This window comes from Prosopis cineraria, unplaced genomic scaffold (assembly GCF_029017545.1).
Source record: "Prosopis cineraria cultivar Desert tree isolate PC_DT_omini unplaced genomic scaffold, ASM2901754v1 PC6, whole genome shotgun sequence".
NCBI classification, from domain to species: domain Eukaryota; kingdom Viridiplantae; phylum Streptophyta; class Magnoliopsida; order Fabales; family Fabaceae; genus Prosopis; species Prosopis cineraria.
The window spans coordinates 7057386-7073790 of NW_026555337.1; the positions used below are offsets into that span (position 1 = coordinate 7057386).

A 16405-nucleotide genomic window follows, 5' to 3' on the forward strand; every position below is an offset into this window, starting at 1 on the left:
ATCCCATAACATCCTTTTATATGAATCATGAATGGTTATCCTAGATTGATTATATAAAATTAAATTAGTCTTTTAATATACCATAATTACACTATGCAAAAAATAATAAATAATGAAAATTAAGGAAAACAAATTATTTATTTAATTCACATAGGAGGACTTGACTTGTCATATTACATACTCCCTCTATTTTTATATATAAAAGAAAAAAAATTATATTACACAGTTTAAAAAAATTAGTTAATAATAATAATTATGTTTGAAAATAAAATAAGTGGATTAAAATATCTTATGTTAATCAATATAATTATATGTTAATTATTTTTCATTGATGTAAATTATAATGGGTGATTTAGAAAATATATAATAAATGCTTATAAGAATGGGAAATTTTTCTTATAAAAAATACAAGTAAAAAATGATAGTTTTTCTAAGAATTAAAAAACAAAAGGAGTACCTTACAATAGGGATTAGAAGAATATAATTATATAGGGGAAGCAGAAGAATTCAAATTAATTAAATGATACAATACTTTTTGGGTCTTCTATATAACTTATTGTAAAGTAATTTAAATTTGTTAAAGTTTGTTAAAAGCTATTACAGATTTATCATTATAGATTGTAACTTAAATATTTTTTGTTGTTGTTAAATGTTGTTAGCGATTGTTATAAATTTATCATTACAGACTTTTTGCTTTGTTCCATAACCTTATCATGCCTAAGTAAAAGGTATTACTCCCTCCTTCAGTTTATAAATTTTTTTTTATAAAACTATATATATCTCAATTAAGTTTAAGTTTATTAAATATAACTAGATTGAATCCCATGCATTGTACAGGTTTGATATAGGAAGATTGTAAGAAGTGATATAGATAATAACATTTACAAAATTTCAATTTAAGTAATAATATTATTTGTTTACATATATATTCAATTTTAAGGTTAAAAAATGAATGAACGTTAATTTTGTTTGAAATTGAACATGTTTTGTTCAAGAATAATAGATTTTCTGGTCACAAACTCATATTACAACGTGGAAGAAATATTTCATGTAATGTTTAGTGGGAAAATGTTGACAAAAATTGGTAATAATGTCTTTTAATCGGTTACTGGAAGATATTCAATGGAATTGTTTCAAATAATTCAAATATGATGTTTATACCCATGTTTTTTAGAAAATTTGAACAAAAAAGACATATAATTACAAATTATAGAATTATATCTATCAGAATTTAGAAGTGAGTCCAATAGAATATGAAAGATGCATGCTCTTTGGACTACAATAATTCTTGCAACTAACTCGGGTGACCATGAACACAGGACTCCAACTAACTTGTCTTACGTGTTGCCACTGTATGGGGAGTAATTTGACTAGAATTTTTTGTGCTGTCACTTTGGGCAATGTAACAAAGTTTTTTGTGAACTTCTTCAGGAATTCCAGAGTCTGAAATGATATGATGGGGAACAAAAAATCCTTGAGAAGTTCATATTCATCACCAATCCCTTTCTTATCAATTGTTGTTAAGGAATCATCTGCGAGTGGCAGCAAGGGCAGACCCAGAAAGAGAATCAAATTGCATAGATTTATGCAAATCAATTGAGAAATATTCAATAGTCGCTTCAGAGTTCTTTTCCTCATGTAATAATAGTCGTCTCTAGGATTCAACCCATGACTAATTATATCATAATATCTAATATGCTCCCTCATATGAAGCTTTAAGAATAGAGAAAGCATGCGTACTCCCATCATACTTCATGCTCAAGCTCAATTTTAATTAGAGGATTGAGGGTAGCCAAAATCAAACTCTTGACAACTTGGTCCCAGAGGCTCTAATACCAGGTCAAGGAACATTTTAAATCAAAGGATTAGATTATTTAACGAAGGCTTGTGAATGATTTTATTACAATCTCTAACAAACCAAAAGAAGACACGCGTAAACGCATGCAACAGCAAAATAAAACTGTATTCTGGAAGTTGCCTAACTTAGTCATTCAAAAAAAGACGAAAGCATAAAAATAGATGCAAATAACAAAATCACATTAAGCACCTTGATGCATTCCTTCACAGTCAAATCACTTGCTCATATAATCATTGACTTCTAATCCTGCCTGACTATTTTTTTTTATCTTCCTTAATCATATTTGTGTTTTGATTTTAAAAAAAAAAACCTGTGAGTGCAAAAACTTTGGGTGCTTGTCATGCTTCGATGTACTCAGAGACAAATCTAGAGCTCCCACACTCCAATCACTATTTTTTAAAAAATTAATATTTACTCGTAAAAAATTTTAAAATAATAGATTTTGACTCCCTCATTTCATGTTATATTTTTAAATAAAACGGCGATGTTGTCCGCCGAAATCACGATGCAGGGCGTGGCGTCACGTAGCCGGAGAGCGTCGACTGTCGACACCATGTTCATGCCTTCAACTCTTGGAGTAATACTAATAATACTGCATGCGGCAAACATTTCAATCTATCTGTTTTATTTTATTTTAAATAATACGCAATGTCAATGCATATTCGTGGAACGCAAGTAACTGTTGTCGAGAATGAAATTTGTGCCTGATTCTGTCCCAGAAAGCTCCCTCGACTTAATTATATTGGCTCATTTTCCCATTCTCACCTCAAAATCATCTCATGCATATGGGCCAAAAAATTCCACTCATGCATAAGTAATTCATCCGCAATGGGCTTCGAAGGATCAGACCTAAGTCCAAAACAAAATAAACTATAACCAAAATCATCAATCCCTCGGAGTTTATGCATAAATTAGCCATGTTCATGTCAGTATGGGCCCGTCACAATATTCAGGCCCATTGTCATTCTCAATGCTAATGTCCAAAAATTTCCTTCACTTAACCAATAAAGATGATTCAATTAATAAGGATTTAGTTAATAACCTACAAGGTCATGAGTTCAAATCCTGCTATCAATATGAAGATCTTGCTAAATGATCTATAAGTATATCTATAAATACTCTTTCAATTTGGAAGTATGCCTGATTTTGGTGAGTCCCTAGAATTTAACTTGTCTAAACATTTCTGTACCAAAAAAAAAAAACCCTCCTTCGCTGATCAAGCACATGATTTCAAATTCCTCCAATCACAAATAAGTTTAATATACATCCAATGTAAAAGAACTTAATAGTATTTTTAAAATACTTAGATAATATTGTCCTATAAATTCTTCAAATTCTAAAAGAAATTATATTAATAAAAAATTCTTAAATAAAAAATCATAAAAGCACTAAGCAGCAAGCATATCTTCAACTGATATATTCCATTGCCTAGCATTCGAACAGAACCTGTTATGTCAAATGCTACTACATTTCGATATGATGAGTATGGAGGAAATTGTGTGAAGAAAGTATCACCTTGAAATTGTCTGTGGCTTCTTTCCATGGATAAAACTAAGGTCACAAGCAACCTACACAGTGGCAAAGCCAAAACCCTGAGTCAAGGAGTGCAAGGCAATACAATTTAAAAATAATATTCTAATTTTTTAACATTAATTACATTAGGTAAAAAATATATTAACATAATTAAAATTATATATTTTTATTTAGGCAAAATATATTGAGATTTTTTTACCAAAATATGCTGAGAAGGTTGAAATGGAATTTAAATTTAGACCCTCAAATATTTTTTATTGAGTCTGGAGAGTTCAAAAAGCTAAAAATATAGGGTATAAAATTGTAAATTTTTTATACTATATGTGCAATTTTTTTCATGTGAGGGGGTGCATTGCCCCCCTTCACATGTACGTGGCTTCGCGACTGAACCTACACACAGGTGAAGGACACTCAAATTGTGACAGTGATTATCTTGAAATAGTATTTGCAAATAAAAAATAAAGGTAAAACATGAGAGTGAATAAAATTCTACAGAACATCAAAAACATGAAAACATGGCTGAAATAGTTAAAGAACCTGAGGTAGACATTCTGTGAAAATCATTATCAGGGTTCTCTGTGTTATAGCACCTATAAATCGGACTATATTTGGATGCCTTAATTTTTGAAGTAAAGAAATGAGTGCCACATCATAATGCAGCACGGAAAGTTCTCTAAAATTTTTATTAAATAAAAAATATGGAAGAAGAAAAGAATCGATGGTGCTCCATTAGGAGGATATGATATGTTTGGAGAACCCAAGGTTAGACCAAACATAAACTATATAAAAAGGTGAAACAAAAATCTATACCTTTTTTGTATACAATCTAAGTTCGAAAGCCTTGGATGTTTTGGAGTGATCCTCTTGAAGATCTTAAGAGGGGTAAGACGATCGGGATCCATGTGAAGTTTGAAAGCCTTTCGATGAAAGATCAGAACAGAAACCACGAAAAGGAAAACTTTAGAAAATATAATGTAAATGGAAAAATGAACAGAGAAAAACCTATTATGACAACAGAGGATTATTATACCCTTAAACAGAGGAGAGGGAAAAGAAGGATATCAGAGGGCGAAACTGCAAGGGAGAATCCAAGAATAAGAAACGGAAGAATGAATGAGAGAAACCTACTTGCCAAGAGGAAACAGATGAACATGATCCGGCTTCCTTGAAGATCGAATGGAAGGGTCTCTGGGCGATGGGGAAGTTGAATAAATATGAGAAAATGGAGCGGACAACAGTTGTAAATGGAGAATGCGTACAGAGTTAATGCTCCCGTTAAATTCAAAAATTACATTTGAAATTTGAAAAAGAGAGCTTTTCTAATTTCTTTGCTGTTCATACATGGATACGGATCATATCCAGTGAAAAATCGTGCAGCAGGTGGAAAGCAGAAAATCCTGACCATAAATTTTTATCTAATGACCAATAAAAATAGGTGTATAAAAATTTTTTTCATTTATAAATACACAATCATATTTTTATCCAAAATAAAAATTTATAAAAAATATAATATTTTTAATAAATCTATTAATCATTAATTTGGATAATACAGGCTTTATTTGGATAGTCTAATTTAATATTAATTATTTTATTTTTTATAAATTGATTATCTAGATGAACTCTAACAGTTTATAGTTAATGCTAATAAAAATTTATAATCCTTAAATTTTTTTTATTTTGATAAAGACAATATTAAAATAAAGATAATATTTCTAGCACTTTCCAAAAAAAAAATATTTTTTAAAATAATTACAAATTAAAAATTTTAAATATGAATCAAAATCAAATTTAAACTGTTCAAAATATATCTGAATAATCAATTTATAAAAATAAAAAAATTAATATTAAATTAAATTATTTAAATAAAATCTATATTGTCCAAATTAGTGATTGACAAACTTATTAAAAATATTATATTTTTTATAAATTTTTATTTTAGATAAAGTATGATTGTGTGTTTGCAAATGAAAAATATTTTTATATATCTATTTTTTACTAGCCATTTGATAAAAATTTATGATTAGGATTTTCTACTTCCGAACCACTTCACGGTTTTCCACCGCAGATGATCCGTTTACGTTCACACGCATGGATGGCATGAAGTTTGATTGAGGGACTCATATTAAAAGCAAATGGACCGATGAGAGAGTGGCATTTACTTATGACCAAATTTGTTTGACAAATGAGAGATAAGGAATTTGGGGCCAATCACTATATGTATAAAATAAAAGTTGATAAGTTGATTGATTGATGATTTATATTTTTCAAAAATGCTTTTAATAAAAAAGAGGGGAATGGAATTTATTTAAGGAGTGAAACAATGAAGGTAAATAGTAATATTGAAATAAACATTATTGATGAATCCTTATATTTAAAAAAAAATTTATATTTTGAGATGTCAAATTATTTTCAAAAATATTTTATAAAATGGGATGAAGAGTATTATTTTAGATTAAATTATATGAATTTTAATCCATGTTAAACATGATGTACAAGAAGACATATATTAGTGTTTGATATGATTTACAAATTAAAAAATTAAATATTTTGTTACGAAACAATAAAACATCAACGGTACAAAAATGTGTGTATATACTATAATATATATATATATATATATAAAAGAGAAATTGTGTTTAGGAAAAAAAAACTCCATATAGGTGTTCTTTTTTTAATTGTTTATAATTATTTTTTATCAAAAATAATTCTATTCGAGGTATGATCAAGCATTAACTGTGAGCTCTTTTTCAAAAAGGATTGAACTTTAGTTCGTCGAGTAACCAGCTCCTTGTGCTAAATTTAAAATCTATTAGTTAGTTCCTTTTCCTTTCATTTGTGTACGAGTTAATGGATGGAGCTGGCAACAGCAATAATGTGAGTACCGAGTACAGGAGGATGGGCCTGGTTAAACCTACATAGATTCCATGATTTGTTGTTGTTTTTAAAAAAGAAAAAGGGTTCCATGATCATCAACCAGTCCGCACAATCTTGCATGCTGGATTGCTGGTACGCTGGGGGAGTGTGGATTCTGTGGGATGCAAATTTCGTCTTTATTAATTATATTTGTTCTTCTACTCAATTGATACATTGTGAAGCTGTTAATCTTGACGATGGGTCCAAATTTCTCTCAATTGTCGTTTATGGCGAGCTAGCATAAGGGTTGCGGAAATCTCTCTGGACTGATTCGGTCAATTTCAGCGCTGGTGTTTCGAAACAACGGTTAGTCGTGGATGATTTTAGCACGTATCTCATATTTAGATAAACAAGGGGGGACTGAACCAAATTTTCCTTCTGTGCGACAGTTCAGGGATTGTGTTTGTAGGTCCAAACTTATTCCTCTAGATGTGCAAAAGAATTTGATGAAAGAGTGGATTGATTGGGCTTTGAGTGACATTGATGTTAGAATATTTATTTATAAATTTACATTAATTAATAAGTTCAAACAGATTAATCTTTATGATCTTGTGTGGATTGTGATAGATGGACCACACAAGTGAGCCCAATAGGTAAAGGCCAAAATTACAACCTTGTAGCCATCAGTTATTTCCTATCTTTTAACTGACTGAGCTAAAGGTAATGAAATATAATTTATTTATTTATTTATTTATTATAACAGTTACTGATCTAATCCATATAAAACCGATCAGTCTTCCACAAATACATGACAGTTTTCACTTTCTCTATTATCTTCAAACTCTCTGCAAAGCTATGGGGGTCCTGTAGATTATGTATCTGTCTATACTCAAGGTAATTGAGGTATCACAATCAGTCATGGATTCTTCATGTACGCACATATTACTTTGCTTAATATTATTTGTTTTTATAAATTGAGATACTAAATTTAACACGTAGCATCAAAGTCTGGTTAAAATTATTTGATTTGTAGTGTCTTAATCATTTTATGGATTATAATTTACTAATTTCTCATCTTCTACGGAGTCTTCTATTTAGTGAATATAGAATATTGCATACTAGCATTTGGTTTATTATTGACGGATTAATAGGAGTAAAATCAAGGAATATTTTGTTTTTTCATTATTTGAAGCCAAGCCTTTTGCAAATTACGGCTAAACCGAATGAATATTATAAACATTAGAAATTGACTGCAAGGTAATGAATATTATAATCACATGATAGTGATGTCATCCAAGTGTTTTGTTGCCTATATCATTGCCGCTGGAAAATGCATGTGATTTATTCAAGGTATGTAAAACTGGATCGATCATTAAATCGATCATGGTACTGGGTTATGGGTTAGTGATTCAATTGGGGTTGAACCGGGGGTTAAACCGATGGCAAATCGGTCATGATTAAATTACTACAATTTAAATAAAAAGACATTAATTATAAAAACATTCAACCAAATCCAACAACTCAAAAATCTAATAATAATAAAATACTATATTTTTGGACTTAGCATACTCTGCCTCTAATTTTTCATTTTTTGACTTCAATTTCACTTTTTTTGTTATCTTATTTTTGAATTCAGAGCTCTGAAAAATTAAAAATAAAAAAAATCAAAAACGACATCATTTTAGGGGTAAAAGTTTGAAAAAATAATAACTCAGTGGTGGGTTAACCGGGTTATACCAGGTTGAATCTGAGTTGACCAGATTACACCAGTTCACTTTCTCACCGGGTTAAGGGTAAACCCAGATCAGACAAGGGACCGGGTCACCGGTTTTCGGGTTGACTCGACAAGTCTGGTCCGGTTTTTAATACCATAAATTTATCAAAAAAAAATTGCTACTAAGATTTGTTGGTTCACGGTGTCACTGTGGATATTTGCTACTCAAAATCCTTGTTCATGGTGATGGACTTTGCTGTTAAGTTGATTGAAGAATCTGTCTGGGCATCGGCGTTGGGTTTCTGAGATGACAACAGCCAAGTTGCTAGAACACAGCTTCTGAGCATCATAGATGGCCGCCTCATCATCCCTGCTTTGTAGCTGCTGGAAGGCACAGGAAACCGGGTCAAGAAACTAGGCAATTCAGGTTCTAGGGATCTGAATGGTGGCAGAGGCTTAAAAGTGTGGGCCAAGATTCTAGGCTCAATTTTGTTGGAGGCTTTGAAAAAAAAAATTAAGTTTCAATAATTGCATTTGGCCCAGTTTAATAATTACCTATTTGGCCTAGAATTTATGAAATTTACTCTTTAAACCAAGAAATTTTTAGAAAGTATATGATGGTCCCTTAACTTTTAGAATTGCATTTTTTAACCCTAAGACCCTTCTATAATTACCTTTTAACCCTCAAATACCTTTCAAAATTTCACTTAAGTCTCAAGTTTATTTTCTAATTCCTTAAAGACCCTAAGGACTTTTGAAATTATTTTATTTTGTCCTAAAGTTATAAAGCTTGTTATTTTGTGAATTATTGATGACGCTTAAGATTTTGTAACATTGGTAATGGACATACCCCATAAGTGTGACATTATTAATATGATTTATATAGTTGGCTTTAAGGATAAGCAAATAGCATTTTTTGATGTATTAGATATTCGTTATACCCTATAGGTATAATATTTAATACATAATTTTAGGTACAATTTTTTTATGTGAGCCAAAATTTGTGGTATAAGAGCCTTTTTAGTGCATGATGATAGTTGCATCATTGAAATTTGCTTGTTAGAAATTCTGTACTATAATTATGTTATGTATGCATAATTATTATTTTTCATATTCTATTTTGTGATTTTAATTTTTATGTTTTGAGCAACTATCTTTTATTAAGGCCTTTTATGGTACTTGGTGCATGATAATAGTTGCATAACTGAAATGCGCTTGTTGAGAATTCTGTACTATAAGTATGTTATGCATGCATAATTATTATTTTCCATATTATGTTTTGTGATTTCAATGTCTATTTTGAGCAACTATTTTTTTTTGTAAAGGCTTTTTATAGGACTCGTTATGATCATTTGTGAGAGTCCTTAAGCATGCACCTTACCACTTTGAGAATTAGTTGGCTTTAAGAGAACCCAAACTAGAGGAACTCTCTTTACAGTCCAATACTTCTGACAAGGCCTATAATAAATATTAGTATAAGTTTAACTAGATCTCTTTGGCAGTGATTGAATTCACCATTAAGAAAAGGAATTAAGGACAACATTTTTTGTGGTGAGATATATTATGTGATACTTGATAACACTTAGTTATAATGGGACATTTAGTATTAAAAGGGGTATGTCTTGAACTTGTATAGGGTTGACTTTGGAGTATTTCTTATTTTATGGAATTATTACAACCTAATTATGAATTATTGACATCTTTGTACTTCACATAAGAAAAGGGAAAAATTGAAGGATCATACAATATTAATAGCAGTCCATAAGAACTTTTAATATGAGGGTTGAAGTGTTTCAAGTTTGGAATAACTTTGGAAGATAAGGCTTATTTAAGTGGGAGTTACTAGACTATTGTCCTTCTATGAGTTTATACAATTCTAAACTTATGACGAACTCTTGGCACTTTGGGCATGAAAAATCCATTTTATTGTAAGGCCTGTATATAATGTTCTACCATTAATAATCTAACTTCATTAGATATATGGATAAATTATAAATATTTGGAATTTTCATTTCCATCGACATGCCAAGTGTTATTTACACTTAGTGATTGTGTGCTTACCTCTAGTGAGTCAAATCATGATAGTGTATTATTTGAAATTATATTTCAAGATATTGTGTTGGCAATGAATTTTACCCCATAAGTATGTCATTGTCAATCTATTTTGTGTTTAAAACTTTAAAATTATTTCACAATACTGTATTAGTAAAGGACGCTGTCGGTAAAACAAAGATTACCATTATTGGTAGTTAGGTATTTATTTTGGCAAGTTTGCAAATAAGGGTTTTAATGTTTTGATATTTCTTGTACCCTATATGTATGGTGACATTAAATATATTTTGTTAGAACCCTTTTAATAAAGTCCTTAATTCATATTTGAACTAGATGCTTAATAATTTAGCATCCAAAATAATATAAGATAAATTATTTGTATTAAGCTAAAAAATCATAAGTGAGATCTTCAGTTGAAGAAGCTTGATCTCAAAATTTATTAAGGGATTCATTATTTATTATTGTATAAGATCAAGAAATGTGTCAATTTTATTACTCACTATCAAGTTAATCAAATTTGAATCTTACTTTCAAATAAATAGTAAGAATTATAAGCCTAGACCACTGGCCTACTTGTTAAGAGCACCACCTTTACCTAAGCATGTTTGTTTATCAACTTTATTTGATGATGATCAGGTTGTTAAGAAATCCATTTGTTAAAATAAACCTTTCTTGTTGTATACATTGAGGACATTATCACATTACTCATAGATGTCATAATAATTTGCCACTAACTTATCTCAAATGAATAGAGACTTGAAGGAAGGGATTGAAATGCCTTAATAAGATGGCTTTGTAGAATTTAGTTAGGAACATTTAATGTGCAACTATCTAAAATCACCTCTGGGAATTAGTAAGTCTTTAGGTAGTGATATCTAAAGTTTTGATGAGGCTATTAGCTCCCTTTAATTTTACTTAGAGTACTTCAAATTTGTGAATATTTGGGAAAAGCAGTCTTTTGCTCTTTATGCTCCATGCTAACAGCCAGTGATCAAGTAAATGAGACAACATACTTGTGGTTGTACCACCTTGATATAAAATTTTCTGTCTGACATATTTTATTCAAGAATTAATATTTATTTTAATATGTCTAATTGTAACCTTGATTTGTCTCAAGCAACCTATTTTAATCAAGTGTTTAAAGATCTAATGCACATTCCTAGTTTGATACTAGTTTAAGGGGTGTAAGATTGTTTAAGTTTTCACATCCTCAAAACTAATGTTGAGGAGGATTTAAAATTTGCATATAAATATTTTGTACGCTTCCACTATGAATGAATTTGAGGATGCTAAAATATGCATTAGTCTTTGATCTAGATTTTGCTTCGTATACCCCTTAGTAAATATTTGCAAAATCCTAGCAAGAAAATACTAAGATTATTTTAAAAAATTCTTGTATGCTGAAAAGTATATGACACATAATGTTGGTTGTTAAAAAAAATTTAATCTTCTTTTAAATTTGTGACTATGAGAATTTAGAATGTGCATCCTATATATTCCAAAATACAGAGAGGAGCTGTCTTGTAAAAATAAGTGTATTATATACTCTCATAGCTACCTTAATTTAGAATGTGGAATATATATATATATATATATATCACTTGTTGTAAATCCTTTTATTAGGTTATATAGTTGAGGATAGTATTATTAGACATGCATTTTGTTATTCCTCAAATTATTAATGTGATATTTTGTCTACCTTAAACTTCTCTCGAAGATTTTGTTGGAGAAGATTATAGACACTAGGACTTATCTAGTTCACTTTTGTGGTGAATATATGCTTATGCATTTATATGACTAAAGGCTTATCTTTGTGGGTTTTATTGATCTCTAGATAGCCTTAGTTTAGTGGGAGTTTGAGTTGTATTCTTTTAAGGGGATTTGATGGTTTAAGGCTATTTTTCTATTATGCTGAGTTCTTGTTTCAGAAACAATAAGATGCTTTATATCATTTGTTTTTCCATAAGATTCAATGATTCAAGTTTATGCATCTTGTATCACTTGTTTTCTCTTAGGATTCATTGATCTTGTATTGTTTCTCTACTGAGTTTCAATCTAAATTTAGAGATGTTGCGGTGCTTTATATCATTTGTCTCCCTATGGGATTCAATGATTTGTGTTAGAGCACCTTGTGTCACTTGTTTACTTATATGATTAAGTGACTTTATGTCATATCTTTATTGAGTTATGGTCAGAAGACCCATTCTATGTTCAGTTTAGTTAGATGCATCTACATCATTTGTATCTCTATAGGATTCAATGATTTTGTTGTGGTACGCTATACATGTCACTTGTTTTTCCATGAAAATCAGTGATCTTATGTTGTTATCTTACTGAACTGTGTTTGGAACAAAAAATTTCATATTTTGTTCAATTCAGATTATGAGACATATCACTTATTTTCTCATAGGATCCAGTGATTTTGTAAAATTTCTTTTTTTTTTTTAATTTTATTTGTGACTTGTTTATACAACTTGCTTAATTAATGCAATCTAAGTGAGAGATTGTTGGAATATTTATTTATGAATTTATATTAATTAATAAATCCAAACTGATTGGTTTTTAAAATCTTGTGTGGACTGTGATAAGTGGACCATACAAGTGAGCCCAATGGGCAAAGGCCTAACTTACAACCCTGTAGCCGTCAATTATTCTCTATCTCTTGACTGACTAAGTCAAAGATAATAAAATATAATTAATTAATTATAGCGGTTACTGATCTGGTATGTATAAGCTGATTAGTCTCCCACAAACACATGACAATTTTCACTTTCTCTATTATCTCTAAACTCTCTACAAAACTACCATGGTCTTGTGAGTTGTGCATCTATCTATACTCGAGGTAATTAAAATATCACAATCAGTCAGGGATTCTTCAAGTATGCACATATTACTTTGCTTAATATTATTTGTTCATATGAATTGAGATACTAAATTTAACAATTGATTGGAGCCTTACTTATCCATATGCTAAAGTTTATCATCTTTGTAGATTTGGTTCAAATCACAAACCTGTTTTGATGAAATTGAAGAATGATTCCCATGGCCAGCGTTATCAGCCACAATTTAAATGTCAAGCAGCATGGTCTTTAGAACACAAATTTACTGTTGTGGTCAGGGATGCTTAGGATGAAGGAGATTGGTGTGCTGGTCTGGAGAAGGTTACTAGGACAGCTGATGTTTGGAACAAGGAGGGAGCGGGTAATATTGTTCAGAAGAAGGAAAAAAAATCCTAAAACGCATTGAAGGGGCTAATATAAAGCAAGATCTTCTAGGGATAGTCAATACCTGGTTCGAATTGAGAAGGAATTATGGAATGATTATAATAAAACCTGTGCCCAGAGGAGTTGATTTGGTTTTAGAAGTCTAGATGTGATGGAGATAAAAAAAGTATATTTTTCCATGCTTCATACCCTTACACACAAGAAGAATAGAATTGCAGCTCTAAAGAATGATGAAGGCCAATGGGTTAATGATCAGACTTGCTTGAAAATGATAGCAAAACACTTCTATCACATGTTGTTCTCCAACAGTGTTGATTATGTACCGCAACTTCATACTGTTAGAAGTTTCTCGAAGTTGTCTGAGGCTGAGTTGTTATGGACACAAAAACTTCATACTGTTATGGAAACTTTTAAAGCTCCAGGCCCGATCTTGATGGGATACAAGTGTTCTTCTTCCATCTCTATCAATGGGGTAATATTAATTATTCTTTTGGACAAATTTTTTCATATTATTAACATACTAATCACATTACCTCTTTACATCATTACATGGTTGTGTGTATTTCTTTTGATTTTATTTATAAATCACTTTTATTATGTTTCATTAAAATTAAGAAAAACTTAAACCTCATTAATTCTGTTTTAAAATTTAATAATCTTTCACCTTTACCCCTAATAAAATACAAAAAGAACTATTTTTAATAATTTTTTTTAACATTTAATAAGACATAAAGGTAAAGAGGAAGATAAAAAATAGTGAAACATCCTATAAATAAATTAAAATTAATCTTCTTTCTTTGCCTTTATAAATAGAATCAAAGGAGTGTCATCTTAAATTAAATTAATGTAGGAGCAACACTGTGTGTGGTTAAGCTCCCCCGCATGTGTGAGGAATATATTTATATAATCTATCCTATTTATGAGACAGAGTGAGATTTTTATCTTTTTCCTTTTTTGCCTTTATTAAATATTAGTGAGAAAAAATATATTATTAAAACATGTATATTAAAAATGTGTATTTAAGAGGGGCAAAATTTAAAACTTAATAAATTTTGAGTCAAGGTTAATGATTAGTTTTCAAAACGGTGCATTATGGCCCTTACATTAATAAATATTAACTTTAATTATTAGTTGATCAAAAATTATAAAAAATGATCTTATAAGAAAAAAGAATAACTTTTTTATAATTTTAGTGGTAATTTTTTATAATTATGAGATCCCTTTTCTAATAACAAGACATCGAGAGATGACACATGTACACATACGTGGTGACTCACCAACTTAAATTAAAATCCATCTAATGGTGCGTCAATGCCTTAATGGCAGGACGACACCCGTAGTTAGATTTTGTAACGTTTAAAGGAGAAATGGCCCAAAGTGAGTTCAAGATTGATATTAAGTGTCCCTAAGCATTTCGAGAGTAAAAGTGACCTTTAATTTATTTGTAAATACTGAAGTGTATCACAGTGGGTAATATGGCAGAAAAATGACCTGCTTTATTCATTGAATGAGTCAATATATATACAGGAAAAGTAAACAGTTTAGTACAATAAAATATTGATAAATTAGAAAACTGGCCTAGCTGAATATACACGTGGCTGTTGAAAATATCAACCATCCTCACTATTATCATCTAATACCCCCCGCAAGCTGGAGCATGTATATCTATCATGCCCATCAGCTTGGTCAAACACGAGTTGAAAGGTCCAGCACCAAGGGGTTTGGTATGAATATCAGCAACCTGATTGGATGTATATGAATGGGAAGTAGATGAACCAAACCAGATGGAATTTTCTCTCGAACTAAGTGACAGTCCAGCTCGTTCGTGGGATTGGACGCAATATGAATGGCGGATTGGCTGTCACGAAAAACACTAGCAGGGGAAGGATGTGGGATTTAAAGATCAATGAGTAAGTAAAAGAGCCACTGAACTTCACAAGTGACAGCTGCAAGAGCACGGTACTCAGCTTCAGAGGATGAACGAGAGACTATGTGTTGCTTCTTGGAACGCCAAGCAATCAAAGCTTGATCGAGGTAAACACAAAAACCTGTTATAGAACGACGTGCATCTGGATAACCAGCCCAATCAGAGTCACAAAAGGCTTTAAGCTTAAAATCAGAATGAGCATGAAAGAATAAACCACGACCAGGACAACTCTTGAGATACCCAAGAACACGATATGCAGCCTGTAAATGTGTAGTACGAGGAGCAGAAATGAACTGGCTGAGCTGTGAAACAGCATAAGAAAGATCAGGACGTGTGGTTGTGAGATAAAGTAGACGCCCCACGAGACGCCGGTAAACAGAGGGATCTTCAAGAGAAGAACCAGAATCTTGAGACAACTTGGTTGAACGATCCATGGGAGTAGAAACTAGTCGGGCAGCAAGAACACGACAATCAGACAAAATGTCCAGAGCAAACTTGCGCTGACAAACAGATAAACCAGCATTGGAACGAGCAATCTCAAGCCCGAGAAAATATTTGAGAGGACCCAGATCCTTGATTTTGAACTTAGCATCTAAAAAGACTTTGATTCGATGGATCTCAGCCGTATCATTTCCTGCCAGAATGACATCATCGACATAGACTAAAAGCAGAGTGAAAGAAGCATCCTTGCAACGAACAAACCTAGAATAATCAGCCAGCCAAAGACTGAGTATAACCAGAATCAACCAAAGAAATGGACAATTTTGCAAACCATTGTCGACTAGCTTGTTTCAAGCCATAGAAGTGATTTCTGAAGCTTGCAAACAGTTCTTGGATTAGAAGTAAAACCTTGAGGTAAAACCATATAAACTTCCACATGAAGATCACCATGTAGAAAATCATTGTTAACATCTAATGGTTGTAAATGCCAATTTTTAGCAGCAGCAAGGGCAAGAATCAAACGAACAATAGTAAGTTTGGCCACAGGAGAACATGCATCAAAATAATCAATTCCCTCAGTTTGGGTATAATCCTTTGCAACTAAACGAACTTTGCAACGCTCAAGATCACCATTTGCTTTTTATTTCTTTTGGTACACCCACTTACACCCAATCGGACGCTTACCAGGAGGCAATTTAGTCAGAGCGCAAGTATTAGCTGAATATACACGTGGCTGTTGAAAATATCAACCATCCCCACTATTATCATCTAATAAAGTGAGGTGAAATTTTAAAATATATATA

General features: G+C 31.1%; 1 protein-coding gene across 1 annotated transcript; it reads right to left on the reverse strand.

Moving 5' to 3' along the window:
* Positions 1–15130: 15130 nt before the first annotated feature.
* On the reverse strand, positions 15131–16064 carry LOC129313274 (uncharacterized mitochondrial protein AtMg00810-like). The gene is made up of 2 exons (XM_054956230.1): positions 15934–16064; positions 15131–15863 (listed from the first exon to the last, which is right to left on the reverse strand). The coding sequence occupies exons 1-2, from the start codon at positions 16062–16064 to the stop codon at positions 15131–15133; spliced, it is 864 nt and encodes a 287-aa protein (XP_054812205.1).
* Between the last annotated feature and the right edge of the window lie 341 nt (positions 16065–16405).